This window comes from Cervus canadensis, chromosome 29, assembly GCF_019320065.1.
Source record: "Cervus canadensis isolate Bull #8, Minnesota chromosome 29, ASM1932006v1, whole genome shotgun sequence".
Lineage (NCBI taxonomy): Eukaryota > Metazoa > Chordata > Mammalia > Artiodactyla > Cervidae > Cervus > Cervus canadensis.
In genome coordinates, this window is record NC_057414.1 from 38,850,539 (window position 1) to 38,875,104 (window position 24,566).

The 24,566-nt window shown below is 44.6% G+C and overlaps 1 protein-coding gene across 1 annotated transcript; it reads right to left on the reverse strand.

The window, feature by feature from the left end:
• Positions 1 to 1,588: 1,588 nt before the first annotated feature.
• Positions 1,589 to 24,566, reverse strand: LOC122430742 (solute carrier family 22 member 6-like; the record flags this gene model as incomplete). Its single annotated transcript, XM_043451562.1, is given in 11 exon segments — positions 1,589 to 1,834; positions 2,173 to 2,376; positions 10,811 to 10,919; positions 11,069 to 11,235; positions 11,237 to 11,281; positions 12,949 to 13,052; positions 13,215 to 13,338; positions 13,694 to 13,862; positions 15,017 to 15,171; positions 17,367 to 17,470; positions 24,228 to 24,566. Coding segments are annotated over 11 exon segments (1,584 nt in total), but the record flags the coding sequence as incomplete, so codon positions are not given.

A 24,566-nucleotide genomic window follows, 5' to 3' on the forward strand; every position in this document is an offset into this window, starting at 1 on the left:
AGGCTTGCTTATCTCAGTAGATGATAACCCTGTCCTTCCAGTAGTGCAGGCCCCACACCGTGGAGTCATTCTTGACTTCACTCTTTCTCTCACATGCGTGCATGCTCAGTTACTTTAGTCATGTCCAAATCTTTGCGACCCAATGAACTGTAGCCCGCCAGGCTCCTCTGTCCATGGGATTCTCCAGGCAAGAATACTGGAGTGGGTTGCCATTTCCTCCTCCAGGGCATCTTCCCCACCCAGGGACTGAATCGCGTCTCTTGTGTCTCCTGTATTGGCAGGCAGGTTCTCTGCCACTAGTGCCACTTGGGAAGTCAGTCTTTCCCTCACATACTCAAATCTAATTCATTAAAAAAAAAAATCCTGTTGTCTCTTCCTTGAATATATCCAGGGCACAACCACTGTGGTCTTGGCCAGTGTCATCTCTCTCCTGGATAACTGCCTCCACACTGGTCTTCCTGCTTCGACCCAGACTCATTGTGTAGTCTGTCTTCAACACAGCATTCAGAAGCTTCCTTTTTTTTTTTTCTTTAAGTCATTTTAAAAAGTTTTTGTCTGTACCATGTGGCATGCAGGATCTTGTTTCCCCGACCAGGGATCAAACCTGTGTCCCCTGCATTGGAAGTGTAGAGTCTTAACTACTATACTGTCAGGGAAGTCCATTTTTTTTTTTTGTCTTTTTTTTTGGTTCCTTTTGACGTATAAGTCAAATTGTATCTGTCCTCTATTTGAGATGCTCTATCACCTTCTCATCTTTTTCAAAGTAAAGCTCCTGGTCTCAAAAGTACTTGCAAGGCCGTTGTGTGATCAGCCTCTTCTTCCTCCTTGATCTGGTATCCTAGCACTGCCTCCTTACTAGTCTGCTCCAGCCAAACAGGACTTGCTGTTTCCAGAAATTGCCAAGCACTTTCCTTACTAGAGGACTTTGCACTACTGTTACCTTTGCCCAGTAATAGTAAACAAACGATTAAGTTTCTACAAGATAAGGACAACGAGATCATACAAAATGCCTGGGCTTTGAGTGGTGGCCAAGGCCCTCAGCCCAACAACTGCAAGGAAATGAGTTCAGGTAACAGCTGAAAAATTGATGCTTTCAAATTGTGGTGCTGGAGAAGACTCTTGAGAGTCCCTTGGACTGCAAGGAGATCAAACCAGTCAATCCTAAAGGAAATCAACCCTGAATATTCATCAGAAGGACTGATGCTGAAGCTAAAGCTTCAATACTTTGGCCACCTGATGCAAACAGCCGACTCATTGGAAAAGACCCTGATGCTGGGAAAGATTGAAGGCAGGAGGAGAAAGGGACGACAGAGGATGAGATGGTTGGATAGTATCATGACTCAATGGACGTGAATTTGAGCAAACTCCGGGAGATAGTGAAGGCCAGAGAAGCCAGGCAATTGCAGAGAAGCCTGCGGCAGTCCATGGGGTCACAAAGAGTTGGACATGATTTAGCGATTGAACAGCAGTGGCGGCAGCAAAGGCCTACTGTATAGCAGAGGGACGTATATTCAGTATCTTGTAATAACCTATAAGGGAAGAGAATCTGAAAAAGAATATATATATAATGGAATCATTTTATGTGCATAGCTGTTTTTAATGAAATGATAGGATGGGTCTGACCAGGAGTGGGGGGCCCCGGGGAAGTATTCTCTGGAACCACAGGTCCAGTCGAGGCCCCTCGCATCTTCCCCTGGCTGCGATTTCTCTGTTCCTCCTCCTGGGGTGGAGATGCAGGGACTCCGTCCACCCTCTGCCCCTGCTCGGTTCTCAGGAGGACTGGAGTGGGACCATCTGCTGTTCCTGCTGCTTCTGCCCCGATTTCTCTTCCCACCTATGGGGGAAGGAGAAGCAGGGTGTGGGAGTAGAGATGGGGGATCCTTTTTAGGTTTGTGCTCAGTTGTCCCACTTTATGTCCAAATCTCCCACTGTTTCCAAGAGTTGAGAGTCCCAGAAGGGATTCTAGGGGACTCTGCCTATCTGTGAGAACAGGACCAGGGAAGCCAGAGGCCTGGATTCTGGCCTTGGCTCCACCAGAGTCTAGCTGAATGACCCCAACTAAGTCCCCAGTCTCCCCTGGATCTGTTTTTTTTTTTCTTCTTGTTTTGTTAAATGGATGGGATCAATGATTTGTGCAGTCCTAGAGCTCTGAGGGTATGGGGGGAAGCCTACCTTCTCTCCAGGTCTTGCAGTGTGTTGGGCAGCGGCAGCCCCAGCGTCTCTGGCAGGGGGGCAGTGATGGGGCAGGCAGCCACGAGGACCCCTCCATAGATGAAAAGAGGCAGGGAAGGGTAGAGGTCGGAGGTCATGCCCACCAGCGGGCTCAGGATGCTGCCTATGTTGGCCAAGCAGCTTGTCACATTCATACCTCTCTGCCTGCGGGGAGGGAGAGCACCCTGGTGAGGCCAGTAAGGCTTGTGGGTACCCTAACTCTGCCTGTCAATCTTGTTTTCTTCTTTCACATTCCTCCCTGGTAGCTCAGATGGTAAAGAATCTGCCTGCAATGCAGAAGATGGGAGCATGACCCCTGGGTCGGGAAGATCCCCTGGAGAAGGGAACGCAACCCACTCCAGTGTTCTTGCCTGGAGAATTCCATGGACAGAGGAGCCTGGCAGGCTGCAGTCCATGGGGTCACAAAGAGTTGGCCATGACTGAGCGACGAACACTTTCACTTGTTTTTCACAGGAATGCACTTACCCTGGCTGGCTAAAAGGAAAGTTGATAGTAACTGTTTTCAGAACCAAGAAGCCCAGGCTCCGGTTCCAATGTGAACTCACTGTGTAACCGTGAACAAACCCCCAACCAACCTCTTCCCCAAGCTGCAGACACCATATCCAGCTTTGATGGGCACATCGAACCACCCACTTGTTCAAATATCTAGTAATCATCCTGATGACTCCTGTTCCCTTATTTCCCCACGTCTTTGGATGGCTCTTCCTCCAAAACACATTCAGAATCAGTTCCCTCCTCCCCATCTCCGCTACCACTGCCTACCACGTTGTGAAAGTGGTTAGTCACTCAGTAATGTCCTTGTGACCCCAAGGACAGTAGCCTGCCAGGCTCCTCTGTCCATGGGATTCTCCAGGCCAGAATACTGGAATGGGTAGCCATTCTCTTCTCCAGGTTATCTTCCCAACCCAGGGATCGAACCCGGGTTTCCTGCACTGCAGGCAGATTCTTTACCAACGAAGCCCCTCTGGAAGCCCCAGGTTACGATGAGTCATTTTCACCTCTTGCCAGTGCCATTGCAGTAAGCTCCTGGTTGGTCTTCCCATTTCTACTTTTTTTTTTTTTTTAATTACTTTACTTGACTGTGATGGGTTTTAGTTGCGACACTTGGGATCTTCGATCTTTGTTGCAGCTTGTGGGATCTAGTTCCCTGGTCAGGGATCAAACCAGGGCCCCCTGCATTGGGAGCAGAGTTTTAGCTAGTGGACCACCAGGGGAGTTGCCCTGTTTCGACTCTGGGCCCTTCTATTCCCAGTCTATTCTCCATGAGGAAGCCAAAGTGATCTTTATTTATTTTATTTTTAAAAATTGGATTATAGTTTCTTTGCACTGCTCTGTCATTTTCTGCTGTAGAGCAAACTGACCCAGCCATATGTGTATGTATCTCCTGTCTTTTTTGGATTTCTTTCCTGTTTAGGTCATCACAGAGCACCAAGTAGAGTTCTCTGTGCTATACAGGGGGTTCTCATTAGTTATCTGTTTATATATAGTATCCGTAGTGTAGGCCATTCAGGTATGACTTAAATCAAATCCCTTATGATTATACAGTGGAGGTAATGAATAGATTCAAGGGGTTAGATCTGATAAAGTGCCTGAAGAGCTACGGATGGAGGTTTGTAACCTTGTACGGGAGGCAGTATCCAAAACCATCCCAAAGAAAAATCCAAGAAGGCAAAATGGCTGTCTTCTTTTGGAGGAGGCTTTACAAATCGCTGAGGAAGGAAGAGAAGTGAAAGGTAAAGAAGAAAGGGAAAGATACATCCAACTGAAAGCTGAATTCCAGAGAACATCGAGGAGAGATAAGAAGGCCTTCTTTAATGAACAATGCAAAGAAATAGAGGAAAACAACAGAATGGGAAATACTAGAGATCTCTTGAAGAAAATTGGAGATATCAAGGGAACATTTCATGGAAGGATGGGCATGATAAAGCACAGAAATGGTAAAGACCTAACAGAAATTGAAGAGATTAAACTCCTCAGTGGCCACAGGACTGGAAAAGGTCAGTTTTCATTCCAATCCCAAAGAAAGGCAATGCCAAAGAATGTCCAAACTATCACACAACTGTGTTCATTTCAGATGCTAGGAAGGTTATGCTCAAGATACTTCAACCTAGACTTCAGCAGTATGTGAACTGAGAACCTCCAGATGTACAAGCTGGGTTCAGGAAAAGTAGAAAAACCAGAGATCAAATTGCCAACATTCGCTACATCATAGGGAAAGCAAGGGAATTCCAGAAAAACATCTGCTCCTGCTTCATTGACTAAAGCCTTTGACTGTATGGATCACAAAAAACTGTGGAAAATTCTTAAAGAGACCACCTCACCTGTTTCCTGAGAAATCTGTATGTGGGTAAATAAGCAACAGTTAGAACTGGACATGGAACAATGGACTGGTTCAAAACTGGGAAAAGAGTGTATCAAGAGTGTGTATATTGTCACCCTGCTTATTTAACTTCTATGCAGAGTACATCATGTGAAATGCCTGGCTGTATGAGTCACAAGCTGAAATAAGATTGCCAGGAGAAATATCAACAACCTCAGCTATGCAGATGATGCTACTCTAATGGCAGAAAATGAAGAGGAACTAAAGAGGCTTTTGATGAGGGTGAAAGAGGAGAGTGAAAAAGCTAGCTTAAAACTCAACATTCAAAAAACTAAGATCATGGCAGCCAGTCCCATCACTTCATGACAAATAGAAGGGTAGAAGCAGTGACAGGTTTTATTTTCTTGGGCTCCAAAATCACTGTGGACAGTGACTACAGCCATGAAATTAAAAGATGCTTGCTCCTTGGAAGGAAAGCTACGACAAACCTACACAATGTATTAAAAAGCAGAGACATCACTGTGAACAAAGATCCATATGGTTAAAGCTATGGTTTTTCCAGTAGTCCTGTATGGATGTGAGAGTTGAATCATAAAGAAGGCTGAGCACCAAAGAACTGATGCTTTCAAACTGTGGTGCTGGAGAAGACTCTTGAGAGTCCCTTGGACTGCAAGGAGATCAAACCAGTCAATCCTAAAGGAAATCAACTCTGAATATTCATTGGAAGGACAGATGCTGAAGCTCCAATACTCTGACCACCTGATGCAAAGAGCCGACTCATTGAAAAAGACCCTGATGCTCGGAAAGATTGAGGGCAGGAGGAAAAGTGGGTGGCAGAGGTTGAGATGGTTAGATAGCATCACTGACTCAATGGACATGAATTTGGGCAAACTCTGGGAGATAGTGAAGGACAGGGGAGCCTGGTATGCTGCAGTCCACGGGGTCCCAAACAGTTGGACACGATTTAGTGACTGGACAACAACAAACAAAACCAATAGTGTGTATATGTCAACCCCAAATTCCCCCACAGTGATCTTTTAAAACAGTAACTTAGATCCTTACACCCTCTGCTTAAAATCATCTATGTTATCTCATCAGGCTAGAATAAAATCTGACTTCCTTCTAAATTCCTATGTGATGGGTCCTGACTACCCAGTTCTTATCTTGCACCCTGTCCCTTTCTTTCCTCATTTATTTTTTACTGTTGGCCTTTGATCCTTACAGAGGAGACCTACCCAGATCATCTTATCTCAAGTACCAACCTAGTCACTCTCTCTTTTTCTACATTTTTTTTTTTTTTTGGAACCTTAGGAGCAGAGGGTTGAGTTAATTATAAATCTCAGTTCATGACCCTCACCCTCTATTATCGTTTGTACTTGAAAGGCCTTTTTATTCCCCATCTTAATTGTTGAGTCCTTTTTATCAGTATAATCATCGCTGTTGTTCAGTGGCTAAGTTGTGTCTGATTCTTTGCAACTCCATGGACTGCAGCAGGCAAGGCTTCCCTGTCCTTCACTATCTCCTAGAGTTTGCTCACACTGAATCCATTAAGTCAATGATGTCATCCAGCCATCTCATCCCTTGTTGCCCCCTTCTCCTCCTGCCCTCAGTTTTTCCCAGCATCAGGGTCTGGTCTTTTCTAGAGAGTCGGCTCTTCACATCAGGTGGCCTATTGGAGCTTCAGCTTCAACGTCAGTCCTTCCAATGAATATTCATGGTTGAGTTCCTTTAGGGTTGAGTGGTTTGATCTCAGTGCAGTCAAAGGAAGTCTCAAGAGTTTTCTCCAGGACCACAATTCGAAAGCATCAACTCTTTGGCATTCACCCTTCTTTATGGTCTGACTCTCACATCTTTACATGACTACTAGCAAAACTGTAGCTATAAAATAAAATATAATATTGTTATCCTCTCCTAATCCCTTCCTTGCCAAAGTCAACTTACTATGTCGCGTTTGATGTGCACTTTTTATTTGCATATGTCCTTGTAAAGTATTGTTTTGTGTGCAAATATTTTAATTTACCTAAATGGTATAGGCAATAGATCATTCTATTTCTCATTTCATTCAGCACTCTTTTTTTTTTAATTGGAGTATAATTGCTTTACAATGTTGTGTTAGTTCAGCACTCTGTTTCAAAGATATTTCCATGCCTATCTGTTTACCTACTGTTGCATACTCCTCCACAGTGGGCATTTCACCTAAATGGCTAGACTGCTGCCCATCAGCCATGACCTCAAACAACACTGCAGTGAGTGTGACCGTGCACAGATCATGTAGGCATTCCTTTGTGAAAAGTTCTTTAAGAAGGGCGTGGTTAGGGCAGTGTGTGTGTGTGTTTGTGTGTGTGTGTTTGTGTACGTCCTGCCAGTATCTCTAGAATGGCAGCACCAACTTTCATACCCACCAGTGCTGCATGTGGGTCACGTGGGGATTCAGGGATCCTGTATTCTCTTGTGGCCACCGACAGTTGGCATAATCCAGCTTTTTAATGTTGCCACTTTAGTGTGTGCAAAGTGACGATCTCATTCTTCATGTAGTTAATCTTTTGGGCTTCACTGTCTATAAAATGCCCATGTATTTATTTCTTTTATCAAGTTTCTACTGAAATTCCCTCTCTTCCTTGTTGATTTGTAGGAGTTTCGTTTATATTTTTAATATTTGAACTTTGTCAGTGTTAAATGTTGTAAAAACCTCCTCCCAATCTACCCTCTGTCTTTTAATACTTTTTCTTTTGCTTGTGGCTTGCTTGTGGAGTCTTAGCTCCCTGATCAGGGATTGAACCCAGACCCCAGCAGTGAAAGCGCCGAGTCCTAACCACCGGACCACTAGGGAATTCCTCTCTTTTAAATTTGTCCATTGCATCCTTCAATAAGCAGAAGTCCTTTTTGATATAATCGAATCGATATAGTTGCCATATTTCTCTTTTCCTCTTCCTCTCCCTCCCCTTCCTTCCTCCTCCCCCGCCTTTATCTCTGTCTTCATCTGCACCCTTGTCTCCATCTGTATCTATTAGTTTCCAAGCCCTCTCATTAATTCTGTTTGTTTCTTTTTGCACCAAGAAAGCCACAGACACACCATGGCTTTGTTATATGTCTTTATAGATGGTAGAATGAGAGACTCCTCTTTGCTTTGCTGTTTCAGAATTGACTAGCAATTATGGTCTTTTTTCTTCTATATGAATTTTAGAATAAGTTTTTGGAGTTCCTAAAAAATGACCTAATTGAAATTCTGATTAGATTCTGTTGAATTTCTATAAATTTCTAAAAGTTACCTTGACATCTTTATTATGTTATTCTAAACAAAAGTGTGGAATGTCTCCCCATTTACTAAGATAATCTTTGTATCTTAAGAAGTTTTCATAAAACTTCTCCATGGAAGTCTTGGGTGTCCTCTGTTAATTTCCTGATAATATCTTGCTTTAGGTGCTTTTCTGAATAGTGTCTTCATTTTCAAAGATTTTCGAGGTTATCTTCTGGATTTTCTCTCTAGATTATTGCTTCTAGGGTATAGCTTCTATGTTATTGCTCTTGACATTCGGTAATTTGATTTTGTAACCACCATCCTGCTAAACTATTTTATTTATTTATTTATTTATTTATTTATTTGTTGATTCTGCTGGCTCAGATGGTAAAGAATCCACCTACAAATCGGGAGACCTGGGTTCGATTCCCGGGTCAGGAAGATCCTCTGGAGGAAGGCATGGCAACCCACTCCAGTATTCTTGCCTGGAGAATCCCCATGGACAGAGGAGCCTGACGGGCTGAAGTCCATGGGGTTGAAAAGAGTCAGACACGACTGAGCAACTAAGCACGCACACATTGATTTTGTTGGTTTATTTAGGATGATGGTCTCTAAATCTCTCTAAATAATGATGCTGTACACACTCCTCTTTTAATTTTTTTTTTAAGATTTATTTATTTTTGGCTGTGTTGTGTCTTTGTCACTGCACACAGGCTTTCTCTAGCTGTGGCAAGTGGGGGCTTCTCCTGTTGCAGTGGGGGGGCTTTTCATTGCAGTGGCGTCTCTTGTTTCAGAGGATAGGTTCTAGGTGTATGGGATTCCGTAGTTGTGGCTCATGGGCTTTAGTTGCTTCATAGCATGTGAAATCTTCCCTGACTAGAGATCGAACCCATGTCCTCTGCATGGGCAGGTAGATTCCTGTCCATCGTACCACCGGGGAAGACACCAAATTTCTTATTTCTTTTTATTTCTGAATACAGCAGTGTTGTCCAGGATCCCCGGTACTGTGTTAAACAGTTGATTCTGAGATCAGAGCGAATGCATATGACTTTCTTCATCATGTATAGTGCGTGCTCAGGTGCTCTGCTTACCTCTCCAGGCTCCCAATTCCCAATTGCCCTTAAATGGTTGGCCTAGTTTTCCCAGACTCTTTTTCTAGCTCCTTGGTGGAGATTTAAAAATACTTCAAGGATATTTAAAAATACTTTATTATTTGGGGGATTATTGTCAATGTTATTCTGTCCCTTTAATGGAAATAGTCTTTTCCTCTCATTGATTTCCAGAAGTTCTTTATAAATGCTGTGTACAAGTCCTTGTAAATACCTTCTTTTTCTCTTTTCACTCTGTTTATGGTGAAACAAATGGCCAGGGGGGAAAAAAAATCCAACATAGAAAAATCTATCAGTGTTTCTTTTTTGGTTAGGCTTTTTAAAGAATGTCTTCAGAAATATTCCCCTCTTCAGCAAAAATTAATTTTTCTTGAAGGTTGAAATATGGATTGCATTTTATTTATTTTGCATACAGGTAAATAGTTGTCCTGTTGGTGGTGGGTGGTTTAGTTGCCATCATGTCTGACTCTTGCAACCCCATGGACTATAGCCCACCAGGCTCCTCTGTCCATGGGATTTCTCAGGCAAGAATAGTGGAGTGGGTTGTCATTTCCTTCTCCAGGGGATCTTCCCGACTCAGGGATCAAAGTTTCCCTTTTTCTCTGTTTTTAGGAATCATTTATGTAACATTGGAAGGTTTGTTCCTTGAAAATGTGGTGGAACCCACCTGTATTAATATCTGGGCTGGGTGGTTTTTTTTGAGATTAGATTTTAAAGTTTATTATTCAAAATTTTAATTTATTCTAGAATTAGTTTTTCTATATTATTTTTAAAAAGAATTTGTCAATTTAAATTTAGAATTTATCAGTAGAGACTTGTTTATAGATTTTTTGCATCTTTAATTACATAATTAAATTTTTGCATCTTAACTATTCTAGATTTATTGTTCAGTTTTTTTCCCCAATATTTATTCATGTCTAGTCTTTTTAAAAATTTATTATTATTACCAGGCATTTGCCCATTTCATTGGTATTTTCAAAGATTGATTTTTTGTTTTGACTCTCTTTAATACATTTATTTTCTATTTAATCTATTTCTGGTACTATTATTATTTGTGTTTTATAGTTAAGATGACTGAGCATTTGGACTAGTTACCTTTTATACCAGAGCCATATTCTTTTTTTTTTTTTGGATGCACCATGTGACCTGCAGGATCTTAATTCCCCAGCCAGGGATTGAACCTGGGGCCCTGGCAGTGAAAGTGTCGACCATTGGGGAATTCCGGGCCATATTCTTAACTATTGTACTTTTTTGCTCTTAAAGTCTATCTTGACCTCTCTACCTGTCTTCTGGTTAATATTTGCCTAGTATATCCTTTTCTTTTTTTTTTTAGTATATCCTTTTCTATTTCTCCACATTTAAGATTTTCATGGTCTCACGTTTTAGATGGGTATCTTGTAAACTACATGAATTATATAAAATCCACTTGGATTATCTGTCTTTTAACTGGTAGGTTTAATCTGTTTAAAAATACACAGAAATGAGAACAAATTAAAGACAAATAGGAAGATGGTACTAGTATCTCAAAACATATCAGTCAATACAATAAATGTAAACAGATTAAACCTGCCAGATAATCCAAGTTGATTTCATCTAGTTCATGTAGTTTACACTTGAACTAGATAAAATCATGAACTAGATTAAAAAAAAAAACACCTAGGTTAAAGAAAATTTGTCTCTTAACTTGTAGGTTTAATCTGTTTACATTTATTGTATCAACTGATGTATTTTGAGTTACTAGTACCATCTTCCTTTTTGTCTTTACTTTGTTCTAATTTCTGTGTGTTTTTGTTCTTCTCTCTTGCCTTAAAAAATAATTGCTTGACCTTTGTGCTCCTTCTGACTGGAAACCATCTGGCCCTAGGGCCTGATTGTTCCATCCTAGGACTCCTCCCCAACACCCCCACTCACCTCATTACTGTGGGGTACAGCTCTCCCATGTACATAAGGAGGCAGTTCATGGAGCCAACCAAACAGCCTTTTCCTATCACGGCCATCGTGATGCGGAGGAATATGTGATCTGGAAGGAAAAGAGGTGGTGATAACGTACTGGGAAACATTTGGAGGAGCCTTGAGATTTTCACACCCTCTGGGTAGCTGACTTGGGCCAGATTGAGATGCGGGCTTGGGGAAGGACGAAGACGGGAGCTGGAATGGGGCGGTACTCACCCAGGGGTATCATGGCACAGGTCACAGTGAAGACCCCCGACAACAGCAAGGAGGCTGTTTGGGTACGTTTGCGGCCAAGTGATTTGGTGGCCAAAAAGCCCAGGAAATAAAATGGTGGGTCCACAATCGTGAAGAACACGTGGGCCAGGTAGATGTTGATCTCAAAACTGCAGACTCATGACCATGCCATAGAGGCCGAAAAGAATTACGAGCCTGGGGCAGGAGCAGAGGGGAATGTGCTTTGAGTAATAGGCATGCCATGTCTACATAGTAATTACGGTCTGCAAACTGCTCTCACTATCTGTTTTTTCCTTTAGGCCTTATATCAATCTTTCAGTGGGGTTTTTATATTTTGAATGTAGATAAAGTCTTCCTTTAATTCTAAAAAAAAAAAAAAAAGAATGTTATCTATCATACATTTAAAAATTACCTAGGAGAAAATAATGTTTTTAACCTCACAACAGGTCTTCTTCCCCTCCTTCCAGGTCCCTGCTCTGTGTGTGTGTGTGGGTGTGCTCACGCGTGTGTGTCCTCACTCATATCCAACTCTTTGTGACCCCCATGGACCTCAGCACACCTGGCTCCCCTGTTCCTTCACTATCTTCCAGAGTTTGTTCAAATTCATGTCCGTTGAATCAGTGGTGCTATCTAACCACCTCATCCTCTGCCGCCCTCTACGTTTTCCTTCAGAACAATTATGGAAGTATGCAAATCAAGTGAGATCACGGTTATACTCTTGTCAACGGCAAATGATCCCCTTGCCAGGAACACGTTGCACAGTATTTAGAAAGACATAGTGGCAGGCAGCCTCCAGGATGGCTCCCTGCTAGCAGACTCACTCTAGAGACGCTACTTGCTGTGTGATGAAGTGGCCAGCCATGGTGGGAAAGTCCTTGTGGAAAACTGAGAGCAACCTCTAGAAGCTGAGGTTAACTCCCAGCTGATAGCCAGCAAGAAGCCAGGACCCTCAGTCCTACAACTGCAAAGAGATGAGTTCAGGTAACAGCTGAAAAATTGATGCTTTCAAATTGTGCTGGAGAAGACTCTTGAGAGTCTTTTGGACAGCAAGGAGAGCAAACCAGTCAATCCTAAAGAGAATCAACTCTGAATATTCATTGGAAGGCTGAAGCTGAAGCTCTGATACTCTGGCCACCTGATGCAAACGGCCAACTCATTGGAAAAGACCCCGATGCTGGGAAAGATTGAGGGAAGGAGAAGGGGACGACAGAGGATGAGATGGTTGGATGGCATCACCGACTCAATGGACATGAATTTGAATGAACTCCAGGAGATAGTGAAGGACAGAGGAGCCTGGTGTGCTGCGGTCCATGGAGTCGCAAAGAGCTGGACATGACTGGGCTACTGACAGCAAGCTGGGTGAACTTAAAAGTGGAGTCTTCTCGAGTTGAGCATCCAGATGAGAATGTGAAGTCCTAAGCTGAGAACTCAGCTAAGCTCTGCCTGGATTCCTGACCCATGGAAATGGTGAGATAATAAGTGTGTGCTATTTCAAGCAGTTAAGTATGTAATTTGCTACATGGCAATAGAAGAATGCAGACTTCTTCAGGAGAACGTGAGAGCCTGTGATACAGAACTCTTAGGTCCAGAAGCTCAGGGCTTCTTGGGGGTGGCTGCTTCTTTTTTTCTCAAGGTCAGTGGTGCTGCTTGGCTGAGCTCCAGGCTCAGGAGATGAGGAGAGCTGGGCTTTCTCTCTCCCTCAGCAGGTGGGGAGCCCTCTGAGTCTCCAGAGTACCCGTGTCCTTTCCCACTGGAAGTGGGGCTTCCCTCCACCTCCCAACTACCCAGGCTGTCCTGTTTGCTCAGTCTGCTTACCTTCCCATCAGCTTGTCTGTCTCTTACCTGAGTGGGGACGGACCTACCACAGTGGGATGATACAGAAGAAGAGCTGACACAGAGCAGGGGAGCGCAGCATCTGCAGCATCGACGGCTGGGCTTGGCCCTTCTGCAGACTCATCTGGAGCAGCTGTTTGGATAGATGGGGCTCAGGGCTTAGATTCCCCTGGGGACCCGTCCCCCCACCCCCTGCCTGGGAAGCACCAGATGACCTGGGTTCTAGGATGAGGGGGGAGGTGCAGGCGGAGCCCTGGTGGGGTATCACAGAGGGTCTCGGGTGGGGGTGTCTCACCTCTGCACTCAGCTTGGCGCCCTCTTTTTGCTTCCTATTGATCTGGGCCACTCTCTGCAGGGCCTTCAGGGTGAGGTCCAGGTTCCCCAAGGAGGAGTGCCAGAGGGCAGACTCTACGAAGAACCTGTGGGTGGGGTTTGGGGGTGGCATGAATTTAGCCTGAGTTGACAGAGTTGTGGGTTTCTGAGAAAGGCACAGACCAGAGTGGGGAGACAGCTGGGAGGGGTGAAAAGAATCCTGGGCTGAGGTTAGGAGCTCTGGGTTCTACTTCAAGGATTATCCCTGCCTACTTGGGAGACCTGGGATAAGTCTTACCCCTCTCTGGCCAAGGTCTTCCCTATCTATCAGTGTAGACATTGGTTCTTTTTGCTTTGCTCTGCTTTGATACTTAAGGAGATTGGGAAGGGGTGTTCTGGGAGACGCTATACCCATCTGTGACTTATTTTGAGCACTCTACCCTACATTGAGGTCCCACTCACCTGGAGTAGACGAAGGTGACAAAGAGGGGCAGAGACACCAACAGCTGTAGGTGGCGCCAGAGGGGCAGAGCATAAGCCATGCCTGCCAGGGAGAGCTGGCCTAGGGTGGGAACAAGTCCTAATAGGAGGCCCAGACTTGGACGAGCATGGATGGGCAGCCACTCCAGATCTGGGGAGAAGAGCAGAGCTTAGGTTGAAGTCAGGGTTGTGTGAGTATGTGTGTATTTGGGGGGTGGAGGAGGAGCTTCACACTGGAGTGGAAGGGCTCATCTCATGAGCTCCGTCCTACTCTGCACGCCCCTCACTGGATAAGGCGAGGATGGTATGATATTTGGTTAGGTTCAGTGTGTGTGTGTGTGTGTGTGTGTGTGTGTAGGGATGGTCTAGAAGGTTCTGAATTCCTATGCATGCTCCTAATCAGTGTCACCATCCCAACACTCGTATTTCCTTGCTTCTTCCGAACCTGTTTTGACCTGCCTATAGCCACTCTCTCTGCACTTCCTTCAACTCATTTTAATTCAACAAGCATTTAGAGTTGAAGATCCTGTGCCATGCCCTTTGCTTGACCTGGGAAATAGAGATGAATGAGCCTTATGCTCAGGCCATTCTGCAGCACTTTCATTTCCTCCAAGGGGTCATACTCTGGCCTCAGGGACTTGTAAATTCTTTTCTTTTTGTCTAGAACTCTGCCCGAGAACTTTACTTCCTCTCTTTCTGCCTCACATTTTGTGCAGTTCTGACCTTAGATGTTACCACTTCTGGGGTGATTTCCTGGCTCCCCAAGTCCTGGTTGAGCACCCCACTTCTGAACTCCCACATCATCAAGGATAGCCCCCGTCTTCGCCTTTAGTAAACCAATTTGTAACTGCTTGGCAGCTCACCCAGTCGACTATTAACTCTTTAAGGTCACGGGTAGTGTCCTCTTGTTCACTTGTTTATCCACAGTGCTGGATGTGACACAAATTAAATGCCTTTTGAAATTGTATTTAGTGAACAAATGTTGAATAAAAGATTCCCTGTGTGATTGACTGGCTTCTCTAAGCAACCCCACTCCAATCTCTGAGTCTTAGTTCATCCTTACAATGATCCCTAAATACCTATGAATTCCAGCCCCAAATGATCAGAGCCACCAAAGAGGCCATGATCTTAATTATTTTCTTCTTGGGACACTACCTACTCCAGGAAAGACCCAGATAGGTCAGAATGGGCTGGGACAGGTACTCAGGGAAGGAGCTGAGGTTTGCATCTATCAGGTTCCCTGGTTCACTGTGCCCCTGTGATTGAGGAGTCCCCATAAGCTGACCCTCCTGGGTTCCCGCTCACTCAGAATCACAGATGAGCTGCTGGCACCAGACACAGCCATGCCTGAGAGGAATCGGCAAGCGCAGAAGGCTGAGAAGTTGAGGGCGAAGGCAGCGCAGGTCCCTGAGACCACTAACAGCAGGTAGCTCCAGGTCAGCACCTTCAGGCGGCCCAGCCTGTGAAAGGAGGGAAAACCTGGCAAGCGCATTGCTTGCTCCCCTGTCCTGTGTCCCTGGCTGTCTCATCCTTGATGCCCTGGGCAATCTGACAGGTGCTTGTGAGGCTGCCTGCATCTGACCATGGGGTAGATGCTGAGATAGGAGGCGGGGAATAATTGGGTGAAGGTTGGCATCTAGGGGACCTGTTGTTGGGAGGATCCTTGGATTGCTGCTGTCCATGGTCCTGATGCATCTCTGCAAACCTCTGTGGAGGGAGTCACACACCTTTATCAGAATCACAGGGGTGTGTTGAAAGCAATCCAGATATCAGAGCCCCACTTATGGCGTATTGCCTACCTGGAAGGTATGCTAGAAACCTGACTTTTAACACGCTTCCAAGGTTTGGGAGCTACTGCTTTGGAGTGTGGTTGATTTTTTGACTGTTGGTTGATGGAAACAACCAACATTCCTGTTAGGAGACAGCGCTTTGTGATATTTTTTTAAATTGAGGTATTATTGACATACAGCAGTGAAATAGTTTCAGGTGTATAACATAATGATTCTATATTTGTATACATTGTGAAATGAGAACTACAATAAATCTACTTATAATTTATCACCATATATAGTTACAATAATTTTTGTGTGTGTGTGTGTTATGAGAACACTTAAGATCTCACTTTGTGACTTGCAAATATGCAATACAGTATTATTAAGTACAGTCATCATGCTGCACATTACATTCCCATGACTTACTTATTTATAGCTTTAACTTGGTAACTTCTGACCTTCTTCACTCATTTTGGCCATCCCCTCCTTCCTGTCTCTAGCAACTACCAGTCTCTTCTCTGTATCCATGAGCTTGGTTTATGGGATTTTTATTTTGGGGAAACTTATGCAAGGTTTATGCTTTTGCAAAATAGATTTGACTGTGGCTTATATTTTGTGAATAATAAAGCTGATTTTGTGTCTTTGATCTGCTGTGACATAGTACTTTCAAACTTCTTTTTTAAAAATTTTTTTTAAATTTATTTATTTTTTAATTGAAGGATAATTGCTTTATAGAATTTTGTGGGTTTCTGTCATACATCAATAAGAATCAGCCATGGATACACCCTCAAATTTTATTCTTTAGAAAACTGCCTCTTACTATTCATCCCATGGTTATTTTTATGGTCTCTGGCCTGGAAGACAGTCAAGGTTAGGGTAACAAACACTGAGTCAGATACTAATTTAACGCTTATCACAGCCTCCATTTTATAGATGGAAAAACCAAGTCTGAGAGAGGTGGTATAGCCTTCTTGTGGCACACGCTTATGGCAGACCTGAGGCTGGTCCCTAACTGCTGTTGATTGCCAGGTCTGTATTTGCTTCTGTGACACTTACATGTCACATACAAGGCAGAAGTGGGGGGAAACAATTTCTTCTGGGTGTCAGAAAATCTGGATTCTTGTCCTGCATTTGCCACTTGTTAGCTGTGTGACTGTACTTTTTTTTTTTTTAAAGTAAACATTAAATATTTACTTTAGGACTTCCCTGCTGGCACAGTGGGTGGGAATCCGCCTGTCAATGCAGGGACTTGGATTCGATCTCTGGCACGAGAAGATGCCACGGAGCAGCTAAGCCCATGCGCCACAACTGCTGAGGCCGTGTGCTGCAGTTACTGAAACCTGAGTGCCTAGTGCCCGTGCTCCACCACAAAGAGCAGTCCCTGCTCTCCACAGCTAGAGAAGGGCCCTCGGGCAGCAACAAAGACCCAGTGCAGCCAAAAAAAAGAAAAATATATATACAATTACAGAAGTAAAGAATTACCATAAAAGTTCAAACAATATAATAACAAAAAGTGAAAAGTTCTCTTCTTTCCATTTCCACTCCTCAGAATTAACAACATAATTTTCTGGGTTCCTTCTAGGCACCTTGGGCAAATTATCTAACGTCCCTGAACCTCAGTGTCCTCATTAGCAAAATGCAGTTAACTGTAACATTCATGCTGGCTTCACAAGGGTATTGTGAGGAGGAACTGAAAGGAGGTGAGACATGGGAAGTGCTGAGGGACAGTTGTGTGATTCCTGCAGACCTTCCAGACACGGTCAGGCTTGGGTGGGTCAGTTCTGTGTCCCTCTCTGCGTTCTCAGGGCTGCCAGTCTCCCCTCTGTGTCCAGCCTAGAGGGGCTATGCTTTTGCTCCTTGATCCAGGCTTGTTCATCACTGACCTGTCTGCCATGATCCCAGACATCAAGTTTCCGACCAGTATTCCTGCCATGAAGATGGACTGACTCAACTGCAGCAAAGTCTTGCGTGTACACACAAGGTCCCACTGTGAGGAAGGAAGAGCTGGAGTCAAGGAGGGCTGGGCTGGCCCCACCACAGTCCACTCCATCCTTCCCGGTGGGCTGAGTATGTTGGATTGGGACCGGCACATAAGGAGAGCCTGCCTCCGTGAGTCACACAATCTTTCTTGCCATCTTCTCCTGGTAAGAATGATTCAAGTGATTTCAAAACACGTAAGAGATATTTTTGGGGATGGCTGTGTAGCCTGCTCCCCTTTTTCAGAGCACTAATTGCTTACCCTCTTTCAGGGCTCTTTAACCTGTCCCTCCTTGGGTGCAGCTGAAGAAAACTGACAGAATTAAAAATCTGGTTCTTTTTCTTACAGATTTAGAAAAGGGACTCAGAGAAGGAAGGTTTGTAAGGACACTCAAAGCGGGGATGAGAGGGCCAAATGTGGAACAACGTGGAAGTGGAGTTGAGAAATCAAGAGACAGAGAGAGAGTGGGAGAGGAGAAAAAGAAGCAGCAGGGGAAGAGAGGCAGGGGGAGGAGGGGGAGGGGAGAGGGAGGGGGAGGAAGGAGAGGGGAAAGGGGAGGAGGGGGAGGGGGAGAGGGAGGGGGAGGAAGGAGAGGGAAAAGGGGAGGAGGGGGAGGGGGAGGGGAGGAAGGATGCAGGAACCTAGTCAGAGAGGTCAGGGTGAGGGCACAGTGCCAGAGAGGTAGGGATGGAGGGTCCAGGTGCCCTGGTTCTCCCCAACCACCTGATTGCGGTCTCTCATAAGACTGGCCTCAAGTTCTTGACCTCAGGTTCTGTGAAATACCCTTGCATCCTTCCCTTAACTTTCCATAAGCAAGTCTGAGAGGGTGTAGTTATTTGCAATCTTGTGTAAGCAGCACTTGAATAGCTTAACTAATAGTTTAAATTTTGTTGCTCTTTTTAATGAATATTAGAAAAAAGATTCCCATTTTAAAAGTACTTTATTTCGAGGTGGAGTAAAACAGCTCTACAGCCTGCAGAAAAATCATACTGCTCACAGATGCCTTTAAAATTAAGTAAAGATGACAAATGAGTGTGGCATTTCATTTACAAGTAAGAGCTAGTTTTTGTATACTTTTGAGTGAATTTTAAAACTCATTTCTTTTGTTAACAGAAAAAAGAAAAAGGAAAAAGGATTGGGATGACTAGGATGCTTAGGGAATGCTCCCTAGTTTGTATTAATATATATCCAAATGAATTCATCCTTCAGGTATAATTGCTTGATAATCTTGATTTGATTGGAAAGAAATCCTTATTTTTGAATTTAATTATTACTGTGGGACAATTAATACCCTGTGCACACACCACATGATATACAATTTGGGAGGCTGGCATTTGAACACTTTCTCCAAAGAGCAACGGACTTTCAGACAGAGTAAGAGAAATATTGCTCTGTCACTTACATGCAGAATCTTAAAAAAAGAATAAATACATTAGAACAAATGAACAAAAAAATGATACAAATGAGCTTATTTACAAAATGGAAAGAGATTTACAGACCGAGAGAAGGAGCTTATGGTTACCAGGGGAAAAAGGTGGAGGGCAGGGATAATTAGGAAGTTTGGGATGGACATGTACACACTGCTATATTTAAAATGGATAATCAACAAGGACCTACTGTATAACACAGGAACTCTGCTCAATATTATGCAACAACCTAAAGGGGGAAAGAATTTAAAGGAGAATAGATACAGGTACGTGTATAATCGAATAACTTTGCCGTACAGCTGAGACTAGCACAACATTGCTAAATAGCTATGCATGCGTGCTCAGGCGCTTCAGTCATGTCTGACTCTTTGTGGCCCTGTGGACTGTAGCCTGCCAGGCTCCTCTGTCCATGGGATTCCCCAGGCAAGAATACTAGAATGGGTTATTATGTCCTCCTCCAGGGGACCTTCCTGAACCAGGAATGAACCTGCATCTTCTGCATTGCAGGAGGATTCTTTGTCCACTGAGCCATCTGAGAAGCCCTAAATAAACTGTGGAAAATTCTGAAAGAGATGGGAATACCAGACCACCTGACCTCCCTCTTGAGAAACCTGTATGCAGGTCAGGAAGCAACAGTTAGAACTGGACATGGAACAATAGACTGGTTCCGAATAGGAAAAGGACTACATCAAGGCTGTATATTGTCACCCTGCTTATTTAACTTATATACAGAGTAAATCATGAGAAACACTGGGTTGGAGGAAGTACAAGCTGTTATCAAGATTGCCGGGAGAAATATCAATAACCTCAGATAGGCAGATGACGCCACCCTTATGGCAGACAGTGAAGAAGAACTAAAGAGCCTCTTGATAAAGGTCAAAGAGGAGAGTGAAAAAGTTGGCTTAAAGCTCAACATTCAGAAAACTAAGATCATGGCATCCAGTCCCATCACTTAATGGCAAGTAGATGGGGAAACCGTGGGAACAGTGGCTGACTTTATTTTTTGGGCTCCAAAATCACTGCAGATGTGACTGCTGCCATGAAATTAAAAGACGTTTGCTCCTTGGAAGGAAAGTTATGACCAACCTAGACAGCATATTAAAAAGCAGAAACTTCCTAACAAAGGTCCGTCTAGTCAAAGCTATGCTTTTTCCGGTAGTCATGTATGGATGTGAGAGTTGGACTATAAAGAAAGCTGAGTGCCGAAGAATTGATGCTTTTGAACTGTGGTGTTCGAGATGACTCTTGAGAGTACCTTGGACTGCAAGGAGATCCAACCAGTCCATCCTATAGGAGATCAGTCCTGGGTGTTCATTGGAAGGACTGATGCTGAAGCTGAAACTCCAACACTTTGGCCACCTCATTCGAAGAGTTGACTCATTGGCAAAGACCCTGATGCTGGGAGGGATTGGGGGCAGGAGGAGAAGGGGATGACAGAGGATGAGATGGCTGGATGGCATCACTGACTCTATGGGCATGAGTTTGAGTAAACTCCGGGAGTTGGTGATGGACAGGGAGGCCTGGCGTGCTGCGATTCATGGGGTCGAAAAGAGTCAGACATGACTAAGCGACTGAACTGGAATATAAAATGAAAAGTGAAAAAAAGCAATGAACTTTATTGTTGTTTTATTCAAATAACTACTCTTCAGCAATTCTATGTGTTATCTGATATAATTTTTATTTAAAAAAGATTTTAGGGCTGTGTCAAACTGGGACTTCATTTTAATAGTCTTTCTTGGAAACTTGTGAATAGAATATGACTGTGGAGATGGAGACGCACTGTAGGGAGGAGTTAGGGATAAGATAAGACTGGAACTTAGGAATGGAAGGATGAGAAGCAAGAGGGTGTAGGAAAGAGGAGAGAAGTCAGAGAAGTGCTGGAGGAGGCGAGGATTAGGAGTGTGGGATTAGCAGATGCAGACTATTGTATATAGGATGGATAAACAACAAGGTCCTGCTATATAGCACAGGGAACTATATTCAATATCCTGTGATAAACCATAATAGAAAGGAATATGAAAAAGAATATATACATATATGTGTGTAGCTGGATCACTTTGCTATACAGCAGAATGAACACAAGTACACTGTGAAGTACATTGTAAATCAACTGTGAGTGATAGTTGCTCAGTTGCTTCCGACTCTTTGCGACCCCAGGGACTTTGTGACCCGCCAGGCTCCTCTGTCCATGGAACCCTCCAGGCAAGAATACTGGAGTGGGTTGCCATCTTCTTCTCCAGGGAAATCAACTGTACTTCAATAAAATTTAAAAAATAGATTTATCAGTTTTAGAGAAAATGGAAAAATAAGGGTTTGTCAGATAACAAAAGAAGTCAGAGGAGTGAGAAGAGAACACAATTTGTATGCAGCCTAGTGATGCAATCTGGGTGTAGTTCAGAATAGAAACTGATAAATGAATATGGAATATGTAGTCAGATTGAATTACAAAGAATTTCTCTGCCTCTGCTTTGCCCTAAGGTACTTGTCTTCTGTAAAAGCAACGGTGCAAGGGGCTTATATCACCTTAGGGTGAGCATAGTACTTTTACTATCTACGTTAAAAGCCTATGTGCATCTGAGACTCTTGAGGATCATATTCTTCTGTGTGCTTCTGGACCATATATATATATATGTGTATAGGTTGGTCATAACTTTTCTTCCAAGGAGCATACTCAGGATATTTTAATTCAGAAGGAAATAGGAGGGCACTTCCCTGGTGGTCCAGTGGTTAAGAATCCACCTTGCAATGCAGGGGATGCAAATTCCATCCCTGGTCGGGGAGCCAAGATTCTACTTGCCTCGGATCAACTCAGCCAGCATGCCACAAATATTGAAGCCTGCTTGCTGCAACTAGAGAGTCCGTGTGCTGCAAAGAAGGATCTCGCGTGATGCAACTAAGACCCGACTTGGCCAAATAAATAAATAAATACTAAAAAAAGAAAATAAGGAGAAAAGCTCAGGTAGGCTTTTTTTTTTTAAATTATAACCCAGGGTTAGCATCTTATTTCTATTAATACTAATTTTTTTTTTTTTTTTTTGCTTTGCATTCAGAGGGATGAAGTATCCCTTTGGGATACAGGGCCCTTTGGGAGTTCTTTCCAAGGGGCAAGCTGGGACTTGTCTTCCTCAGGTGATCTGTGCTGCTGTGCCTACTATATCTAGTAGGTGAAGCATCTTCATTGAGACCAATCTTCTTGCTTAAGCAACCCTTGATAACTTGTGAGCTATTTCATTTGCTTCACGACTCAAAAGGTCCAGCTTCACACTGGGTTATACATGTAAGCTGCCTATTATCCTAATGGAGTGTTTTCTGGTGCAACCTTTGGCATTATTGGCCCAAGGAAGAGTTATCCTGGTTGTGTTCATGAAAATATGGTGGACATTGGTCCCACACACAGTACCTGTTGGAAGAGGACTGGATTATTCTTGGCCTCTCCCCACAACTCAGGAAAATTGTAGGCATCTGGCTTTGTCAGTCACCAAAACTGATGAGAAGATAACTACTAACTCTCCACTTAGAAGGAGAGTGGTGCTCTCTCACCCAGATTCTTTGCTCTAGATGGCAAGGAATCCAAGGAAATTTGAGCTTCTGATCACACTGCCTGCTGTTTTGAACAGAAGAACAACAGCAAGGTTGATATTAATAGTTCCTGGAGTATTGTCGAACTTGGAAAGCAGGGTGTAGAGTTTTAAGAAGGGAAACGGAAAAGCAGAATTGGAGGGATTGATAGCATACAAGTTAAGGTGGGTGGAGGAGGATGTCTCAGAATTTGGGTGAAGGCTGGAGAATAAGGAAGGCATCCCCCATCAACTATGCCAGGAGGGGATGGCATATGATGCTCAGAAGGAGGAGGACTAGCCATCCTTACTCACCTTCTGCTTCTGTGTCTTGGGTCTGGCTAGTGGGAAGTATGGCTTAACTCCTACCACTTTCAGACTGAGGCTGCATCAGGCAGGTCTGGAGACTGTGCTCACCCACAGCCCCTTCTCAGGTCATCTTTTCTGCATGGCCCTGACTACCAGGCAATGGGCCACATAATCCCACTAATTTGCCCCTTGGTGTGATGATTAGATTAAATTGCAGGATCGTGGAGGGGGCTACTCATCAATGTGTTGGGTTGAGTCAATCAGAGCCTTTTCTAAGAATTTGAATTAAGATTTACGGAAATGTTCTGGCTGGTGCATTCGTGTGACTCTTTGCGACCCCATGGACTGTAGCCCCCAGGCTCCTCTGTCCATGGGCATTCTCCAGGCAAGAATACTGGAGTGGGTTGCCATGTTCTCCAGGGGATCTTCCCAATTCAGGGATCGAAACTGCGTCTCTTAGGTCTCCTGCATTGGCAGCAACTTCTTTACCACTTGTATCACCTGGGAAGCCCCTTCGGTTGGTGGTGGGCCCTAAATCTGAGAGGTAGTGGACCAGAGCTGGGATCAGCAGTCGTCTTGTGAGATAAGCAGGCAGACGAAATGGGTTGAGGAGGAGAGTCATGGAGTGAGTGTGTAGCGATGCCTCTGGTGCTCCAATCCCTGGTTCCAGTTGCCATGATGCCTGGAAACGCTTTTGTTTCCTGCCCTTGGATTTCCTGAAATCCCTTTCCTCATGAGCTGACTGGAGAGAGCTTCCCTTTCTTGCAACCAAAAGACCATTGACTAGAACAGATGTTAAGAGCACGATCCATGCGACAGCTACAGAGTGCAGAATTCAGCCGGATGAACCATTTAGCAGGCCAGGGAGACTCTACAGTCGACTGTGTGTGTGTTTCGGGGGAGGGGTGTTAAATCACTAGAGATGAAAGGACCCTCCCCCTCCCCATAACCCTGTTCTCTTTCCCATCTTAGTTCCTTGGCTGCTCTCCATCTCCTGGCCCCAGCTGCCGAGAGCTATTTCTAGACGAAGTCAGGAAATTGTTTTTGTCTCTAGGACTCTGAGCCCAGAATCCCCTGCTCAGGAATATTCTCTTTGCCCTCCACTCTCTGCTTGCCTCCTTTCTCCACCTCTCTGTACCACCCCCACACCTTCCTACTCTCGGGGAAACCAAAGTGGACTATTGAACTCCAGCAGCAGTCTCTCTCTCTCTGGGGGAGGTTGGAGGGGCAGGGAACAGCTTTCTGCAAGGCGTTCCATAACCTTCTCTACCAGGAAGACCTCAATTCCAAGCCCTGTTCTCTGTCCTGCATTTTGGGCAGAACTCTTCATAGCTCCAGGGTCTTTGGACAAATTCAGGTCAGGTTCACACAGTCTGTGTGTGTGTGTCTCTGCGCGTGTGTGGGGATGTGTGGGGATGGTAAGGTGGGGACACAGGGGTTGGGAGGAGGAGCTGGGGGCCCAGGGCTCCTCACCTCAGTCACGATGGTGGAAGGGAAGGTTCTGTTGTCGTAGATCCAGCCGTGGGGACAGGGTTCTGTGGCCCCTGTGCCGTTGGGAAAGGGCGGTCCCCGCTGTGGGGAGGTGAAGAGGAGGCAGGACTCTGGCCGCCCCTGCCCATCCCGGGGCAGCCAGGCCTCCGGGTCCCTGTCCTCGCTGAGGTTGGTGTTGGCAGGGGGGCGGCAGTGGTGGGTGGGGATGACGGCGGTGAAGTTCTGCAGGGTGCTGTGCAAAAACGTCAGGAGCAGGGGCAGAATCAACAGAATCATCTGGATCTTCTGGAAGCGGCCGACGTCCCCCAACTGCAGCAGGAG